Consider the following 19,674-nt stretch of genomic DNA (forward strand, 5'->3'; position numbering starts at 1 on the left):
CAAAATAAGAATATAATATGTTTCTGTACACTTCTACATTAATGTGGATGCTACCATAATTACAGCTAATCATGAATGAATCGTGAATAATGATGAGTGAGAAATGTACAGAGGCACAAAGATCATACCCCCAAGACATGCTAACCTCTCACCATTACCAATAACGTGAGGTTAGAATTTTTTGTTGGGTATGATATTTATACATTTGTACTTTTCTCACTCATCATTATTCATGATTCATTCATGAATACACTCAAATAAAAGGTGACATTCTGTACTGTCGCCTCATATGAAACATTTGATCTTAAATTCAAAATGCTGGAGTATAGAGCCAAATTAGAAGTTTTAGCTTGTGTGGGTGTTGCGTGAAGTATCACACTACATTGTGGAAGGAGGGAGCAGCTAGTCTGGATCTGGCCAGTTCACTGTCTGCACACACAAAGTTAACTATCAGTTCCCCACTTCACCAGAAAACATATACGCATTTGTTTTTTTGGGCTTGACAGTATACATACACACACACACACGTGAGTCATTTATACGTGACTCATTGAGTCAAAAAAACATTGGATTTTTCAAGCATTCAATCCAGTATGCCAAGACGGTGGACACTATCGTAGTGCTAGCTATAGAAAATCATCAGCCTAATATATTGAGATGTCTCATGTTGGCTGCATGCCTGGTTTGACGAAGCCTATCCCTGGGGTGTCCCTAAGGGAAGGAGGGGAGATGACTAAGTTAAGGCCTGTGCTGTTGCCTGATCCAGTAAAAATAGTAGGAATAATAGATTCACATGGAATGGCTCCCTTCCATATCCTCTCTCCACAGAACCCTATATATGGCTCTGTCTCTACCGCCAGCAGCAGCCAGGCTGATGACCTCTAACCTCTTCCCTCTGGCCTTATCAGTATGAAGATAGAGATACCGATACAGACCCTGTAACTCTGTAGTGATTCATGAGCGGTGTCCTGATTGTCACTTTCTGACCTCTAGTGTTTTCACCATAGCTCCTGTGTGACAGTTACAGGTCATTCCCCTCTTCTTCCGTTCCAACGCTGCTTTTCCCCTCTGTCTCTGTTTGAGGTCTTTCCCCTCTTCCTCAGTGGAGTCAACCCCCCTAGCCTGACCTCCCTCTGCGGCCATCTTGATTAGCTGAAGTAGTGAACTGACAACAACCGAAAATAGAACAATAACAAACTAAGTCTTCCTGGACCAGGACAGTTATGTCTGGCCTGTGCTATTTCTGGACTTATTGATTGGTTGAGAAAAACTCAATCTGCTTTTTAGGAATTCTTGGAATAGAAATTGAGTTTTCTGGTCATATTCAAATGTTATTATGAAACTGTTAACTGCCAGAAGAGATAGGAGAGACCTAACAGATCTGTCTCTCCCCCTGCCATCTCTCCCCCAACCCCACCCCACCAGGACTCTAAGCAGGTAGTGGAGTCGTACAAGTCTGGATTTGAGCCCCCGGGGGACGTAGAGTTTGAGGACTACGGGCCGGGACAGACCATGAAGAGGACGGTCTCTGAGACCAGCCTGTCCAACTCACGAGGAGAGGCCAAGGAACGTCCCGGCGGGTGCAAGAGCAAGGGCAAACTGTGGCCTTTCATTAAGAACAAGAACAAGGTAACTCACACTCCCACAAACTCGAAGGTACTGTGTATAGCGATACCTCACAGGGTTTAGCGTAGCATTTGTGGAATGGTTGTGACATCACTTCATTCTCCCTGTACAAGAATGTTGATTGTTTTTGGCCACACTGTTGGCTGTAACGAGGCTTAGATACTGTAACTGTCAGGGGACGTTGTTATAGGTTACACTGTCAAATGTGACTTTAATTTTGGTTATTGTTATAGTTCTGTTGGGTTTGTTTTAATTTATTGTTGTAATTGCAGTAATTCTGTCATTACAGTACGTTAGTAGTATTGTCAGTGAGGTTGTTATTATTTGCTGGTTACTCACTGGTCATCATCGTCACCATCATTGTCGTTGAGCCACCAACTCTCAACTTAACAACAACCCACTAATGCATCCATAACTGAGTCCCACCACCACCCCCTCCTCCCTCCCTCCCTCCCTCCCTCCCTCCCTCCCTCCCTCCCTCCCTCCCTCCTCTCTCTCTCTCTCTGGTGAGAAACTGACAGAATAACTCACTCCTCTGCACCCTGACTGTTTGTCCTGTAGCCTAATAACAGTCTCCCTCACTGACCCTCCTCTTACACTGGTGGTCTGTCTGGAATGGCCGTCTCACAACCCCACAGCGCAGCCCCTTGCTTCTGTATGGCTCAGCTGTCTAACATGGGGCCATTTGGGATGAGGTTTTAAGGTTGGAGGTGGCACCATGATAGAGCAGAGAACTAGGGTGTGCGTGCATGTCATTCATTAGCTCCGACTCCCTGAGGTTTGATCACGAGAGAGGGAACCCCATGATGTGTGTGTGTTGTTTGTTTGGTGTTCATCCTGTTCATAATGTGTGTGTGTTCAAACTCAAGAGCATAAGGGAAAGCTGATGACAGAGTATTTGTCCTCACCTTTTGAGTGAGGCCATGCATGTACTGTACCCTGAGAGTGTGAGGAGAACAGAATGTCCTGGAAGGAGAGGAGATACACACACACAAAGCATGGTGAAAACGTGAGACATTTGTACCAGAGCATAGCCAAGATGGGAGACACTAGTCCAAGTTGTATCCCTTTCTATAAACCGAACTCATCTCTCAAACCATTGATCTATTTACTTTTCATTTACTCCTTTGGTTTTAAAAAGATGGGTATCCAAAGCGCTTTAATGCATGTTCACTCACTGAGTAATGTAAGCAATCTATCAGTACAAATTGCAGATCTCTCTCTAGCTCCCAAAGGGCTGGTAGCTCATTAATTGAGCGTTAAGTGGTTTGGGCAGAGAGAGTTAGGTTTCTGTGATGATAACCTGAAATTCAGCTGCTGTCGCATTTCGGAGGATGTGGGGAATTTCTAGACCAACCGCTCGCATGTAATGAGGATTCCAAAAAAATAGATATTACAAAATGGAAGCTTGCATGTGCTTCTCTGTGAAACTGTCTTCTTAAATGTGTTGCACACTATTAACGCTTCTCACTCACTCTGGTTACGTTATGACCTTCGACCTTTGTTTTACTTACTTTATGTTTGTTTGACAAGATTATACTACATTACTACATAACAGCTGGGTATGACACTGGGGTTGTTTGTGTTTGACATCTCTGTTGGTTGTCTCTGGTCCGGTTGGGTTTTTCTCTTACCTGTTTATAACATTATTTGGGCCCTTATTTATTTATCTCGTTTTGTGTTCCTCCCTCCTTCCTTTTTTGTCCTTGTTTTGATTCTGCACCTTTTCCTCGTCCTCCTCGGTCACGGCTCCCTCTCTTAATGGTAGCTTATGTCCCTGTTAACGTCCCCGCACCAGCCCCCCCCCGCCCCCCCAGCCTCCAGCCCCCCCTCACCCTGTGCTGTTCCCAACGACCCCCAGTCTCCCAAGCAGAACAAGGAGCCCCTCTCCAACCGCTTCAACGAGTTCATGGCCTCCAAACCCAAAATGACCTGCCTCCGGAGCCTGAGGCGAGGGGTAAGTGTGTGTGTGTCGTGCTGTGGATGTGGTCGTTTGTATGTGAGAGAGAGTGTGGAGAGTATGTGCGTTGCGTGTGTGCTCGCCTTTCCCTGGGCTCTGTAGCGCCGCTGTATGGGGGAGGTTCATCAGGTAGTGTTGACATTAGGCCTATATTCATCCATTATTCATCATTAATTGGTTATATATGATGTCTATTACATCATCATTTTCATGATTCCCCAGTGTTCCAGAGATAACATCTCAACCAAAAATTACTAAAAACTGTACTGAATTGTACTGGGCCAAATCTCACTTGGACATCTCTGTCTATCCTCCAGCCTCCTCCTCCATACAGCGTTCTGCCTGTATCAGTCTCTGTGTACCGCTCTCTCTAGCATGCTTCCATAGTTCTGCTCTACCAGAACCACACAGTCAGTGTCAGTCTCTCTCCTGACATAAACTCAAACTCTTCACTCTGTCTCCACTTTGAACTCTATAACTGCTTCACACACAATGACAGTGTCATCTGAGCTCCCTCCCCGTGACAGACATGAGTAGGTGTCCTATTATATTGTAGCTATCCTTGCAGTGTTGCCTTGATGATGCAATGAAGGAAATCACAAGTAATAGATTGCTAGAAGTAGTAAAGGGGAGAGTATAAGCAACTGGAAGACGTTTTGTTCTTTAGTCAAGAATGACTTCCGCCCAAACAGCCTATCTGGGTCGAACTGAAAATCAGTAACTGTATAATGTATAACGATAATGCATAAAGTCAAAAGTCACAGTATATTGAATGTGATGTTGCGCTGAATGCTGATTGAGTCACTGAGTCTGTCTGGCCGGGCCCGGCTTTCAGAAGGGATATTTTAGATGCAACCCCACGGGGTTCAACACACCTTCTTTATCTGCAGACAGACACGCTGCAGCTATCTGGTGTCACGCTGAGTTTCTATTCCTAAATCCGCCGCGCCACTAGCGGAACCATGATCCCTGTCCAGGTCAGGCCATACCCACGGCGCCCCACAAGCCTCCCCTTGACCTCAGGAACGGGCTAGGCTGCTCACGTGTTCTTTCCGGTCTCTACGAATAAAGTTTGTTTATGTTCGTATCTTTTGAAGGGCAACAGAAGGAATGGAGCAGAGCCATAGATTTCTCATAGCTCGGCCCACAACTTATGACGTCTATGAGACTAAAGGATAAATAGTAGTAATAGTAAAACAATGTTCTCTCTGTGACCATTTGAAGGAGGAAATAATTGAAAGTCAGGAGAACAAGGAAATGGGGCGAATCTATCTAGCAGGAAGTGAACGTCTCCAAAAGAGGAAGTGGAGTAACGGTCATCTTCTAAACGTGCAGGCCAGGGCAGTGGTTCTAAATCTGAAGCATTGTTTTCTGTCAATGTTGCAGATTTAAGTCATTTTTTAAAAGATTCATATTGCTATATCTGAATCTCTCAACATCATCTTCAACCCTTTTCATAATCCATATTGATTTAGTATTTCTGTTTTTTTGTGTGTATATTAACATTGTTAAGAAAACGTTTAAACATTTATTTTTGTGTTAAACTTTATTTTATTTTAGGAACTACCTTTTTTAAGGAACAGTAGAGAAGTCAATTCAAAACAAGAGCTCTCTTCTCTGTCCGCGAGAGATAAGGACACAGCTGACTCTTCAACTGACTAGCCAAAAACGGACCCTTATCTTAACCTAATTTTAATAAATTCTGAAATGAAATATGGGTTTGGGCGTCAGGCGTGTCCTTACAGCCTTTTCCGCTCTGCCCAAGTTGGTTAAACGGCTGCTCAGTTGGACAGCACCCCAGTGTAATAGTAATCCAAAATTACTCTTAAAGAAGTCCTCCATGTCTGGGTCAGCCTGGCCTAGTTATTAGTCTACAGTTGAAGTGGGAAGTTTACATACACCTTAGCCAAATACATTTAAACTCAGTTTTTCACAATTCCTGACATTTAATCCTAGTAAAAATTCCCTGTTTTAGGTCAGTTAGGATCACCACTTTATTTTAAGAATGTGAAATGTCAGAGTAATAATAGAGAGAATGATTTATTTCAGCTTTTATTTCTTTCATCACATTCCCAGTGGGTCAGAAGTTTACATACACTCAATTAGTATTTGGTAGCATTGCCTTTTCGCACCAAAGTACGTTCATCTCTAGGAGACAGAACGCGTCTCCTTCCTGAGCGGTATTATGACGGCTGCGTGGTCCTGTGGTGTTTTATACTTGCGTACTATTGTTTGTACAGATGAACGTGGTACCTTCAGGCGTTTGGAAATTGCTCCCAAGAATGAACCAGACTTGTGGAGGTCTACAATTCTTTTTCTGAGGTCTTGGCTGATTTCTTTTGATTTTCCCATGATGTCAAGCAAAGAGGCATTGAGTTTGAAGGTTGGCCTTGAAATACATTCATAGGTACACCTCCAATTGACTCAAATGATGTTAATTAGCCTATCATAAGCTTCTAAAGCCAGGACATCATTTTCTGGAATTTTCCAAGCTGTTTAAAGGCACAGTCAACTTAGTGTATGTAAACTTCTGACCCACTGGAATTGTGATACAGTGAATTATAAGTGAAATAATCTGTCTGTAAACAATTGTTGGAAAAATTACTTGGGTCATGCACAAAGTAGATGTCCTAACCGACTTGCCAAAACTATAGTTTGTTAAGAAATGTGTGGAGTGGTTGAAAAACGAGTTTTAATGACTCCAACCTAAGTGTATGTAAACTTCTGACTTCAACTGTATATCGTAGTACAGCACTATACTGTACAGGTGCTATTAATGAATGAAAACATTCACATTCTCTGTTTAATAAAGCTCAGTATTAAGCAGAATATTAGTTATGAAATAAACATTTCTTATTTCCTTTGAAACAGTATCTTTGAGAGGACCAATGTCTGTTTTTGAGCATATTATTATTATTTTTCATTATGACTTGGTTATATAAAACGTGATATGAGTCTGTATTTGAATATCATGCTAGTTGTGTCTGTAGGTGGGGCTCTGGGTTTAGTCTCTGGCTGAGGGCTGCACAGCAGATGGATGTTTTACCTAGCATGCCCCAGTGGGAGGGCCTGTTATTCCTCAGCCTTCTGGGGCCCGGCCCTCTGATCCAACGCCAGATACACAGAGAGAGAGATGGAGTGGGAGAGTGTCTGTGTGTGTGTGTGTGTGTGTGTGTGTGTGTGTGTGTGTGTGTGTGTGTGTGTGTGTGTGTGTGTGTGTGTGAGATAGAGCGAGGATAAATGATGACAGCACCATGAGTGTGAGTCAGATAGTGTGTGTCTGTGAGAAAGACAGAAAGAGAGGGAGAGAGATTAATAATGTAAGCCTTTGAATGAGTGAGTGTGTGTGGGGGGGAGATAGTAAACCCATTAGCCTCGTTAGTAGCCCTATGCTAATTGATGAAGCTGTGTTCTCTCTCATAACCACGGCAGCAGCCTCCTACTCGCCCTCGCTTGCTCTGTTATCACAAAGACTGGAGGACTCGGGGCATACCCACGTACGCTTTCGAGGCTAGTCAATATGTCGTAAGTGTGTATGTTAGCTGACTGTGTGTGTGCGTTTGCGTTAGGAAATACAGTACCAGTCAAAAGTTTGGACACAGCTACTCATTCAAGGGTTTATCTTTATTTTTACTATTTTCTACATTGTAGAATAATAGTGAAGACATCAAAACTATGAAATAACACATATGGAATCATGTAGTAACCAAAAAAGTGTTAAACAAATCAAAATATATTTTAGATTTTAGATTCTTCAATGTAGCCACCCTTTGCTTTGATGACAGCTTTGCACACTCTTGGCATTCTCTCAACCAGCTTCACCTGGAATGCTTTTCCAGCAGTCTTGAAGGAGTTCCCACATATGCTGAGCACTTGTTGGCTGCTTTTCCTTCACTCTGCGGTCCAACTCATCCCAAACCATCTCAATTGGGTTGAGGTCAGGTGATTGTGGAAGCCAGGTCATCTGATGCAGCACTCCTCCCCTCTATACGGTGCATGCTTCACGGTTGGGATGGTGTTCTTGGGGTTGTACTCATCCTTCTTCTTCCTCCAAACACAGCGAGTGGAGTTTAGACCAAAAAGCTCTATTTCTGTCTCATCAGACCACATGACCTTCTCCCATTCCTCCTCTGGATCATCCAGATGGTCATTGGCAAACTTCAGACGGGCCTGGCATCACTCTCCTTCTTGGTCAGATAGCCCTTACACAGCCTGGAGGTGTGTTGGGTCATTGTCCGGTTGAAAAACAAATGATAGTCCCACTAAGCGCAAACCAGATGGGATGGCGTATTGCTGCAGAATGCTGTGGTAGCCATGCTGGTTAAGTGTGCCTTGAATTCTAAATAAATCACAGACAGTGTCACCAGCAAAGCACCCCCACAGCATCACACCTCCATGCTTCACGGTGGGAACCCCACATGTGGAGATCATCTGTTCACCTACTCTGCGTCTCACAAAGACACGGCGGTTGGAACCAAAAATCTCAAATTTGGACTCATCAGACCAAAGGACAGATTTCCACCGGTCTAATGTCCATTGCTCGTGTTTCTTGGCCCAAGCAGGTCTCTTCTTCTTATTGGTGTCCTTTAGTAATGGTTTCTTTGCAGCAATTCGACCATGAAGGCCTGATTCACACAGTCTACTCTGAACAGTTGATGTTGAGATGTGTCTGTTACTTGAACTCTGTGAAGCATTTATTTGGGCTGCCATTTCTGAGGCTGGTAACTCTAATGAACTTATCCTCTGCAGCAAAGGTAACTCTGGGTCTTCCCTTCCTGTGGGGGTCCTCATGAGAGCCAGTTTCATGATAGCGCTTGATGGTTTTTGCGACTGCACCTGAAGAAACGTTCAAAGTTCTTGAAATTTTACGGATTGACTGACCTTCATGTCTTAAAGTAATGATGGACTGTCGTTTCTCTTTGCTTATTTGAGCTGTTCTTGTCATAATATGGATTTGGTCTTTTACCAAATAGGGCTATCTTCTGTATACCTTGTCACAACACAACTGATTGGATCAAACGCATTAAGAAGGAAATAAACTCCACAAATTAACTTTTAACAAGGCACATCTGTTAATTTAAATGCATTCCAGGTGACTACCTCATGCAGCTGGTTGAGAGAATGCCAAGAGTGTGCAAAGCTGTCATCAAGGCAAAGGGTGGCTTCTTTTTTGGTTACTACATGATTTCATATGTGTAATTTCATAGTTTTGATGTCTTCACTATTATTCAACAATGTAGAAAATAGTAAAAAATTAAGAAAAACCCTTGAATGACTAGTTGTGTCCAAACTTTTGACTGGTACTGTATATGTGTGTGTCTGGGTCATGTGCAGCACAGACAGTAGTCTCATTTAATGATGATAACACTGACGGTATATATACACACATACAAGACATTTACAGTCACACAAAAACATAATAATAATCATTTATTGCCAGTCAGACAGTGAGTTATCTGTTTCTTTAGTAATTTTAGGTTGTTTTGTTTCCTAAATGAGGCTAGTGTATGTGACTGCCTCAGTCTATTTCACATGGCCCTGCTGCCCTGTCATAAGACCACACTAGTCAAATGATCTGAACAAAAGATGACCTCATTTCCTGTCCCACATCTCAGCTTGAGGCACTATTTGTCACAACACCAGAATCGCCTTGGACTTTCTTCTGCTGCATTGCACATTTTTTTGCGGTCAATTCTCAAAGTGTCACAAGCACTACCCTTAAACTAAGGAAGTGGGATTGGAGCATGGTGGATGATGGTCACCCCACCATTCGCTCCTATATATTACTTTTTGGGGTGCGCAACATTGGGTTTGAGGTGCTCGTTACACTTTCAGGAAGTTTAGTCTACCCAGAATTCATCTCTCCTTCTTTCTGTGTGCTGCCACCATTGCACCATAGCCTGTATGTACAGTAAATAGACCATGTGTGACTATGTACCTGTAGATACACCTGTCTGTCTGGGATGTCTGCTAAGTCAGGATTTGACTCTATATACCCAGCAGGAATTTGACTATATTTCCCTGAAGAAAATAACAAACGTGAGAACCATTTTAAGTGTAGAGAAGTGTACAGAGAGGGATAAATAGGCACTATGGGGAGGCTGATCCCGGGCCATTCCAGGTGGATGACTTGATTACAGGACTAAAGTGAGTATAGCCCAGCCTCATCCTGGCTCCTGAGTGCAGCCTGTGAGCTCTTAACTGGATTATAAGTCATTCACTGTAGCTATTTAAAGTATCTCTTCTTTATGTCATACAAACTACATCCTCATAATAAGTAATTACAGTGATTCAAGCTGGAGTGACCCACTGTGTTAAAGTATGGAGCTAACAATGAGCTCTAATGATCTTTAATAGTGACATCACTGCATGTGCAATTAAACCAAAGCAATTAACATAAACCTCTTTTCTGCCTTACATTATTTTTCCAGTTCTCTTTTTTTATCTATAATTTGCCTTAATTGTCCTTTAATTAAACAGTTATCAATATTAAATAATGGTTTCTTTGCAAGACCCCTCCCCCTCAATTAACCATTGAAGAAGGTGAACTTAATTCATTATGGTTGTAGTTTTATGTTACTGAACTTATTGACACAGAAGGTTACTACTATAGGTCCTGGTATAGCTTTGAATCTAGGAGCAGCTTCTCCCTAGCCTGAGTGCCAGTCTGTTTATGCTCTTTTGCCAACTCAGATTGGCACAAACAGACTCAGGCTAACCTCTCCTAGGAGTGAATGTCCAGTCACTGTTTGAAACATACACACTGCCTCTGTGAACATGTGAACTGTCATCATGCTTAGCTGTGACACATGCTGCTATCGCGCCCTGCTGTTACAATGTTGTCATTGTGGGGGCAGAAACGAGGGATGCAGGAAGGGAAGAGGAGAGGGTTGTGGAATCATCCTCTAATCTGACCTCCTGTTTCCCTCCATCTCTCTCCATCTCGCTCTTCTCTCCTTCTCTCACTTTGCTCGCTCTCATTCGCTGTCCTGTGCAGTCTAGACTTGTGAGTTGGATTCCATATCACCTCATGTCATTTAAAACGATTTTCTTATTTTTTCATTCATCCCTGAAACCTGACTTTGAACTTGGCCAAATTAGAAAAAAGTTAACCAGAACCATACGTTATAAAGACAATAAATAGGGCTCAGGAAGACATTAAAAGAGTCCTGAGAATGACCAGGTATTGTCTTGGCATGACCTATTGCTGTGGTAATGCAAACTTTGTTTTCCATTGTAATCAGAACAAACTGTGGGATACAGGGCATCCGAACTAGCCAGCATCTGCAAAGAACCACAGACCCTTAGCACCTCTCATATCTGATCTGTCATGTTCACAAATGCTCTCATACCTGATGGATCTATGGATTTGCTGTTTGGTTTTGAAAGCGCTGGTTATCACCTTGGTCAATACCACAGCGACAGATTTGGTGTGGGTTTGATGATCAATGCTCAGCAATATATCATACAAGACATCTAGGACTTCTACATTCCCCTTTCCAGCATAAAAACCCACCTCATTTCATATTGGGAAGTTTGGCTAAGAAGCTGCTTTGTTATCAATATATCCATGTGCATGCCATGCCAGGGGGAAACATGACCAATGCTACATGTTATTCTGCTGTTGTCTGACTTGTCTGTTCTCTTTCTCTCCTGCCGTTTCCCTCTCCCTTCTTCCTCCCATGAAGCTTTCTCTCAAGCTGGTAAGCATGACCGTAACACTGCATGACCGTAACACTGCATGACCGTAACACTGCATGACCGTAGTGGCATGAACCGCATTCTAAGCGTAGCGTGCACGTCCTTCTAGTAACACAAACATGGTTGAGAATTCTGTGTGACCGTTGCTTGTGTTCAGTTCAATTTGTCCAGACTTATTTATTCATTTTGTTGTGACATGACGATGGATTTTACAGACCCTTGTTGTCTCATTTAGTTTTTGTTGTTGTGTGTGTGTTTGTGTGTGTGTGTGTGTGTGTGTGTGTGTGTGTCTTGTTTGTTTTGTCTTCCCCACTGTGCCTGTGTGCTCTGTGCAGATCACACTCAATTCCCACGTCCGGAATCTGATTGAGGTGATCAGAATTACTGTTATTGTTTTGTATGTCCGTCTGTCAGAACTGGGTTTCAAGTACTATTTGAAATCTTTGAAATCCTTTAACTTAAGTGACTTTTCTAATCCTTTCATTGCAACAGACAAGCTCAATCAAGCACAGCTGAAGGATTTGAAATGTTTTTAGATAGTATTTTGAACCTAGTTCTGTCTGTCAGTCTGTTAGTTCCATTCCCTTTGATCTGTCACCATAATCATTAGAATCAAAGATAGATGATTCCAATAGATAAATCATAATCATAGCTGATTCCAATAGATAAATCATAATCATAGCTGATAAAGATAGAGGGTAGATAGAATTAAAGATGAGAGATAGATGCAGCTTTTACTGAATGGTAATTTAGCAGTTCACTCACGATGCAGGGCTCTAAAGATGATGTTGTTCAGCATTAGCTGCAAGACTCAGAGGTTCTGATGTAGAAATTAATGGCACAAAAAAAGAGCTAGACTAAAACATCCAGACGATGCTGAGCCTTCCAGGAATACCAAGTATTTTCCACTGAAATGCAGAACAGATGGGAACAAAGGAAATGGGAACTTTTTGGTCTGTCAGGTACAAACTAACCTCATCTCCAGGCTCAACTGCTACAGAGAGAGAGCTGGCTGGCGGACGAGGTTAGAAAGAAACCTTTTTCAAAGCCCATCTATGTCAGTACTTATGTTCCTTGTAATGTTTTGATGAATTATCTAGACCTCTACATTTCGAGCCCTGTGAAGAATTTGGATTGATCAATTATAATCAACTGCCCTGAAATTATTGTAGATCTCCTTAGTCTATCACAATAACATAAGCCATGATAATCATTAGTTCATAACTTTGTGTGTAGTAATAATTATTGAATGGTCAACTATGCATGTCAAATCCTTTGGGTAGAGATGAGAAATTATCATGATCTGTCAACAGTGATTAAATGAAATCAAGTAGATTTTAATGTATATCTGAGTGTGAACTTTATATTGAACAGGTAAGTTACTTGGTAAAAAAAAGCATATGTATAGCATCTTGTCTTGTGAGTGGTGTGGAGTATTTCGTTTTTACCAACATCTACAGAAATCAATAGCAAGCATGTTGTTCTTTATTCTTGTGATTAACTATTTTATATAAATAATACAAGTATTGTTTGGAGCATAATCAAGAGCATGTTGAATGAAACCTGTTTGTTGTGTTGCATGTTGTCTGGTTGGTAAGTGTTGCACAGCGGTGCAGAGAGATGGGGTAAGGAAGGTCATCGCCATGGTAGCCTAGCCTGCTGCTGTGTTTCTATTGGCTTACATACCAGTAAACTCCAGTGACCTTTGACCCCTGGCCAGTAGGATGTTGACCTTTGGTTCTGCTATGTTACAACTGAGTATTGTCTGAGCCTTAACCTATCCAGTCCAAGCACATGATCAGACAAATACCATAATATTACTGCAAGGTCAAATCTTACATCAATAATATATGAACATGTGAGGAATGCCACAGTAAATAACCATTCCAGTGGGTTACTCTAAATTGATAGTCATTCTACAATTATCCAGTTATTGAATTGTAATACATGCATTTGTAAAGAACCTGACCAAATAGCACTACCAAGTGCTGTATCTCTGAACTGCAGCATATACAATACACAAAAGGCAGGTTGTTATTTTGGAAAGTGGAGCAGGCCGAGCCGAGTAAAGAACAGAAAGAATGACTCACCATCATCAGAGATGATCGATATGTATTCTATCCAGGAATCTCCTTCATCAGGAAACATTATACCGTCTGCCCTCAAATGGCCCCACAGTCCATTTCAGAAACACTACCTCCTTTAAACAGAAGTCAGCTTCTCTCTTGACAGTTATGAATATGCACAGAGAAATGTGATTTGACTGGATATGAAGTGATACAGCCTAATATCTTTTGAGGCTTGGGACTGAATAGGTGAAAGGTGGTTGTAGGGCTTACCTTCACACAGAGAACCCCCCCCAGAGCTCAGAGGGTTAGTGGTAGACTAGTGCTGCAGTATCTCCTTCTGGTTAACCAGCCGCCATAACTCTATCTGACACACAACCCTCAATGATGGGGAATTCATTTAATTGGCTTTACTGTAAGGGGGATACTGCACCTAAAGGATCCTAGTGTTAGATAGAGAGCCTGAACATCCGAGAGGGATATTAGAAGATGTTATTCTGTATATTCACACATTTACAGACAGGATGTACAAGGCTCCTGAAACTCACTTTGCCTCCAACTTGTCTTCCTATCTCCCCCTCTCTCGCTCCCGTTCTCTCTCTCTCTCTCTCTCTATCAGGGCTCTGGACCGGAGGACTTCAGCCACTTGCCCCCAGAGCAGAGGAGAAAGAAGCTTCAGGCCAAGATAGATGACATAAATAAGGACATCCAGAAAGAGATGGACCAGAAGTAAGTTTGTGTCTATGTCTTCAACATAAGCCTCAGCCATATTTGTTTGGAAATGATGTCCTAACTCCTCCCCAAAGACTCCCTCCCTTTAGTGTCAGCCCTGTTGTGGAAACAAAATGTCCCCAGTAAAACTGCGGTGATGATGCAAAATCCATCATATGACGCAAAATGCATCATCGTGATGTGGCAAGTGACACTTTGCTTCTTGAAAATCCTATATCTTGAAAACATGCAAAAACTTTTGGATTGTATTAACAGTGAAGTAATGAAACAAATACAAAATAGTTTTTGAGTGGATTTTTCCTTTAAAAAAGGAGTTTAAGCCTCAAGAAAGCTTCAGACCCAACCAAGGAGTTGTAAATTTGTCTCTAATTTGTTTGTGTCTGATTGTTATTAACCCATCAGAGGGGGGGTCATTTTGCTATTTTATTTTGAATTTGAAGTATCCCCAAAATATTAAAAAGAAATATTTGATGAACAATTATTTTTGGCCTTACTACAAACGCATTGAATAACGGATTCACTGCATAAAACAACAGATAGACCCCCCCCCCCCAAAAAAAAAGGAAGTTTGTTCAGAAGTGTCTGTCCTATATCTGAGAGATATAAGAAATACCAGGAAATATTTGTTATTATTTTTATTTATTTTTTACATGAATTGAACCCCTTATTTTTTGGCACTAAACGCTCTAAGCCATGTCTAAGCTGGGCGGAGGGTTCTACTAAGCTATCTGGAATTGTTTTAAGAAGGTCATACCAAGGATAATTTTGCTATTGGATTTTACATTTTAAGACCACTTGAAGTATCCCCCCAAAAATATACAAAAATTATTTGATGAGAATACAAACGCATTGAATAACCGATTCACTACATGGAACAACAGATAGTCCCCCCCAAAAAAAAATCTAAAGGAAGTTTGTTCTGAAGTGTCTGTCCTTTATCTGAGAGATATAAGGAAGATCAGGATTTTTAAATAAAAAATATATGTATTTAAACCCTTATTTTTGTCACTAAAGAGTCTCCATATACACTACCAGTCAAAAGTTTGGACACACCTACTCATTCAAGGGTTTTTCTTTATTTTTACTATTTTCTACATTGTAGAATTATAGTGAAGACATCAAAACTATGAAATAACACATATGGAATCATGTAGTAACCAAAGAAGTGTTAAACAAATCAAAATATATTTTATATTTGAGATTCTTCAAATAGCCACCCTTTGCCTTGATGACAGCTTTGCACACTCTTGGCATTCTCTCAACCAGCTGCATGAGGTAGTCACCTGGAATGCATTTCAATGAACAAGTGTGCCTTCTTAAAAGTTAATATGTGGAATTTATTTCCTTCTTAATGCATTTGAGCCAATCAGTTGTGTTGTGACAAGGTAGGGGTGGTAAACAGAAGATAGCCCTATTTGGTAAAAGACCAAGTCCATATTATGGCAAGAACAGCTCAAATAAGCAAAGAGAAACGGCAGTCCATCATTACTTTAAGACATGAAGGTCAGTCAATACAGAACATTTCAAGTACTTTGAAAGTTTCTTCAAGTGCAGTCGCAAAAACCATCAAGCGATATGATGAAACTGGCTCTCATGAGGACCGCCACAGGAATGGAAGACCCAGAGTTACCTCTGCTGCAGAGGATAAGTTCATTAGAGTTACCAGCCTCAGAAATTGCAGCCCAAATAAATGCTTCACAGAGTTCACGTCACAGACACATCTCAACATCAACTGTTCAGAGGGGACTGTGTGAATCAGGCCTTCATGGTTGAATTGCTGCAAAGAAACCACTACTAAAGGACACCAATAAAAAGAAGAGACCTGCTTGGGCCAAGAAACACGAGCAATGGACATTAGACAGGTGGAAATTTGTCCTTTGGTCTGGAGTCCAAATTTGAGATTTTTGGTTCCAACCGCTGTGTCTTTGTGAGACGCGGTGTGGGTGAACGGATGATCTCTGCATGTGTATTTCCCACCGTAAAGCATGGAGGAGGAGGTGTTATGGTGTGGGGGTGCTTTGCTGGTGACACTGTCTGTGATTTATTTAGAATTCAGGGCACACTTAACCAGCATGGCTACCACAGCATTCTGCAACGATACGCCATCCCATCTGGTTTGGGCTTAGTGGGACTATCATTTGTTTTTCAACCGGACAATGAACCAACACACCTCCAGGCTGTGTAAGGGCTATTTGACCAAGAAGGAGCGTTATGGAGTGCTGCATCAGATGACCTGGCCTCCACAATCCCCTGACCTCAACCCAATTGAGATGGTTTGGGATAAGTCGGACGGCAGAGTGAAGGAAAAGCAGCCAACAAGTGCTCAGCATATGTGGGAACTCCTTCAAGACTTTTGGAAACGCATTCCAGGTGAAGCTGGTTGAGAGAATCCCAAGAGTGTGCAAAGCTGGGTGGCTATTTGATCAAATATATTTTGATTTGTTTAACACTTTTTTGGTTACGACATGATTCCATATGTGTTATTTCATAGTTTTGATGTCTTCACTATTATTCTACAATGTAGAAAATAGTAAAAATTAAGAAAAACCCTTGAATGAGTAGGTGTGTCCAAACTTTTGACTGGTACTATATACTTCCATAAATTTTTCAGACTGGTACAGGGGGACCTTCAGATGAGTCTTGTGAGGCCTGTGGGCGTCCTAGAGCAAAACAACTGACATGTGCCTCTCAATAGAGGGGTCATAATAGTTTGTAGGCCAAACCGTTCGGACGCTACAGACGATTTTGTGACAATGACCTTAGTTAATGTCTCTTTCTCTGTGTCCCTCCATCAGAGATGCCCTAACTAAGATGAAGGGTGTGTATGAGAAGAATCCACAGATGGGAGACCCTGCCAGTGTGGACCCCCGGCTAGCAGAGATAGCAATGAACATCGAGAAACTACAGTCCGAGATGCAGAAATTCGAGGTGAGTCATCATAAACCCTCTTGACCTATCCCAGACATGAATTTATTTCTAGATGCTGGACGGACTGTGCGTGTTGCTAGTATCATAGTAATGGTGTTTGGCTTTGCTAAGACAGTACATCATTATTGGACAAACAGCAGAGTACTCCTGGGTCCAACAGACTAGCTGCTCCTCTTCCTTGTTTGGAGAATATGCACTGCCTTGGCAGCCCACTGTGTCTTCTGGTTCTGTAAGAGAGAGGAGCCTTAGAACAAGGCCATATAACTCTGGACTGAACTACACTAGCAGATCTCATCTCACAACCCTAACGTATGTGTGTGTATGTCTGTGTGTCCCTACCAGGGATGGCTGGCGGAGGTGGAGGGGAGGTTACCGTGGAAGAGTGACCCTTCCAGGAGACAGAGTGGTCTGTACGAGACACAGAACAGCAACAGCACCACGGTCGCCAACAACTGTGCACAGGACAGAGAGAGGTACAGTACACACAACACACACTCCATTAATCAACACAGCTTTCTAGTTTATGTTGTGAGGTTGCTATAGTTACTGTGTGTGTGTGTGTGTGTCGGTCCTTGAGCAGCCCGGATGGCAGTTACACAGAGGAGCAGAGTTCAGAGACTCAGGTTAAGGTGGCCATAGCCAACACTCCAGAGTTTGATGATGAGTTTGACGATGGGGATGAGGAGACACTGCCCACCATCGGCACCTGTAAAGCCATCTACCCATTTGAAGGTAATACACCTTTAACAGGTAATACACCAATCAGAGACAACAACACGGGTAATGTGGGCTGGCACATCTATTTCACTATTTGAGAGAAATCCAACAATAAGACTTTTCCACCTTTTTTTTACACTTTCTCCCTCCTCCATTTCTCTCTTCCTCCCCCTCTCCCTTCCTCCTTCTGTTCCTCCTCCCTCTCTCTCTCTCTCCCTCAGGTCATAATGAGGGGACTATCTCAGTGACAGAAGGAGAGCTTCTGTATGTAATAGAGCAGGATAAAGGTGACGGCTGGACGAGGGTCCGCAGGAACGAAGAGGAAGAAGGCTACGTTCCCACGTCCTACGTCGAGGTGTTTTTAGAAACAAACGCCAAAGGTGCTATGACATACATTTAACTGAAGGGGTTTTCTTTTGGGATGGGATGAGAGAAGGCTTTGGTGAGAGAAGATGGGAGGAGTGAGGGTGATGGTAGATGGTTACTGGTTGGTCAGACCAGAGTAGACTCCTCCCACTCTCTCCCTCTCTGAAAGATGGACCAATCAGAATCTCCATCTGGCTCTGACAGGGTTCTGTAGAGAGGTGTCCATACCCATCCTTTCTATCACTTCTTCAAAACATTGAAGAAAACATACAGAAACCACATAGCTGAGACCGGCCCCATGCACTGAGGTGGTGTTGTAGTTCAAGTTATCCCTTGATGCTGATTTTGGGTCAGTTTTGAATTTTCCCCTAGAAAGGTGAAGGTTAGGTTTGGGGAAGCTACTCCTAGATCTGTTCCTAGGGGAAACTTCACCCCGGAGCGTTGTTTTCCCACTGGTTCTGAGAGAATCCTCTCTTATTTGCTTTAGGGTCACCTAGTGGCCAGCCGGGAGCACTGTCATTACCTCTCCAGTCAACTCAATGGGAATCAGACTAGTTGTAATGATGATTTCAATGAGTGTTGCTGTCTTTTTGTTCTTGATATGGATGGAGCCATATTTCCCCAACTTTCTGAATCTGCCACCATTTTTTTCTCCCCGGACACATGTAATCAACTGACCTCAAAGGTATATTTTATCATAGCCACTGGCTTCAAAGGTAGACTAGAGTTGAGGTCAGGATGAAAACAAAATGGCAAATGTAAGTTTGTGTGTGTACCTGTGTTTGACTGACGTAAGTTGTTGATGGACTGTATCAGCTTCCCACACAGAGGTGATATTTGAAGAGAACTAATATAGGCTCTCAAATAAACTTTTTTTGGGGGGGGATAAAACCACAGGATAGTAAAAAATATAAAAATAATCAACACCAGTTGCTTGCTGTCCCCAGTAGTAAAGCATGCAAGATTGTACAATGTAGAAATATGCAAATGAGAAGTTAGTGATTCTGCATAATGACTACATGCTGTACGTCATTGGGCTTTTAGCTCTCATTCATGACAAATATATTGCTTTGAATAACAACCCCTCTCCCTTAGATTGTCTCACTCCTGTACAGTCAAGATGCACCAATCACATACTAAAAGGTCCAAGAAAGAGGCTACTTTATAAAAAAATATATATATATAATAATGTTTTGGACTCTTCTGGGCCTTTCTTTTCATGCAGGAATACAGGATTGAGAATGAGCTGTACCACCATGTTCCCTCTCTCGGTGAGAACATTGTGAGAACGGACTGTTGTGGGGCTGATTGGAACGTTGGTGCTTGGTTGGTTGCCAGCTCATGCATGGGTTTTGAGTAGCACCCCTGTGCAGATGAGTCCATTTGAGAAGCTTGATCTGTGTTAAAGTATGGTGTTGCCAAACTGTTTTATGCCTCTAAAATATCCAGGCATTTATCTTTTGAAGATTACTGAATTGTGCAAACATAGGCCCAAAAGGTCTTTTGGATGAGACTCCAACTTTGTCAAATGTCAAAAAGCTCAACAAATATGCCTTCACAACCCTTTCTCCTCAAGCA

At 42.2% G+C, this 19,674-nt stretch overlaps 1 protein-coding gene across 1 annotated transcript in view; it reads left to right on the plus strand.

Annotated features, from left to right (window-relative positions):
- LOC311127866 (formin-binding protein 1-like) overlaps positions 1–19,359 on the plus strand; it is a 107,969-nt gene extending 88,610 nt beyond the window's left edge. Inside the window, exons 9-17 of the mRNA XM_084159763.1 lie at positions 1,426–1,629; positions 3,395–3,583; positions 11,275–11,289; positions 11,623–11,658; positions 13,973–14,082; positions 16,881–17,013; positions 17,356–17,486; positions 17,594–17,745; positions 17,952–19,359. Of these exons, the coding sequence (XP_084015889.1) occupies positions 1,426–1,629; positions 3,395–3,583; positions 11,275–11,289; positions 11,623–11,658; positions 13,973–14,082; positions 16,881–17,013; positions 17,356–17,486; positions 17,594–17,745; positions 17,952–18,130 (1,149 nt within the window). The 3' untranslated portion in view covers positions 18,131–19,359. The remainder of the gene's footprint in view (positions 1–1,425; positions 1,630–3,394; positions 3,584–11,274; positions 11,290–11,622; positions 11,659–13,972; positions 14,083–16,880; positions 17,014–17,355; positions 17,487–17,593; positions 17,746–17,951) is intronic.
- The last annotated feature ends 315 nt before the right edge of the window (positions 19,360–19,674 follow it).

This window comes from Coregonus lavaretus, assembly GCF_964263955.1.
Source record: "Coregonus lavaretus genome assembly, chromosome: 4".
Taxonomy (NCBI): domain Eukaryota; kingdom Metazoa; phylum Chordata; class Actinopteri; order Salmoniformes; family Salmonidae; genus Coregonus; species Coregonus lavaretus.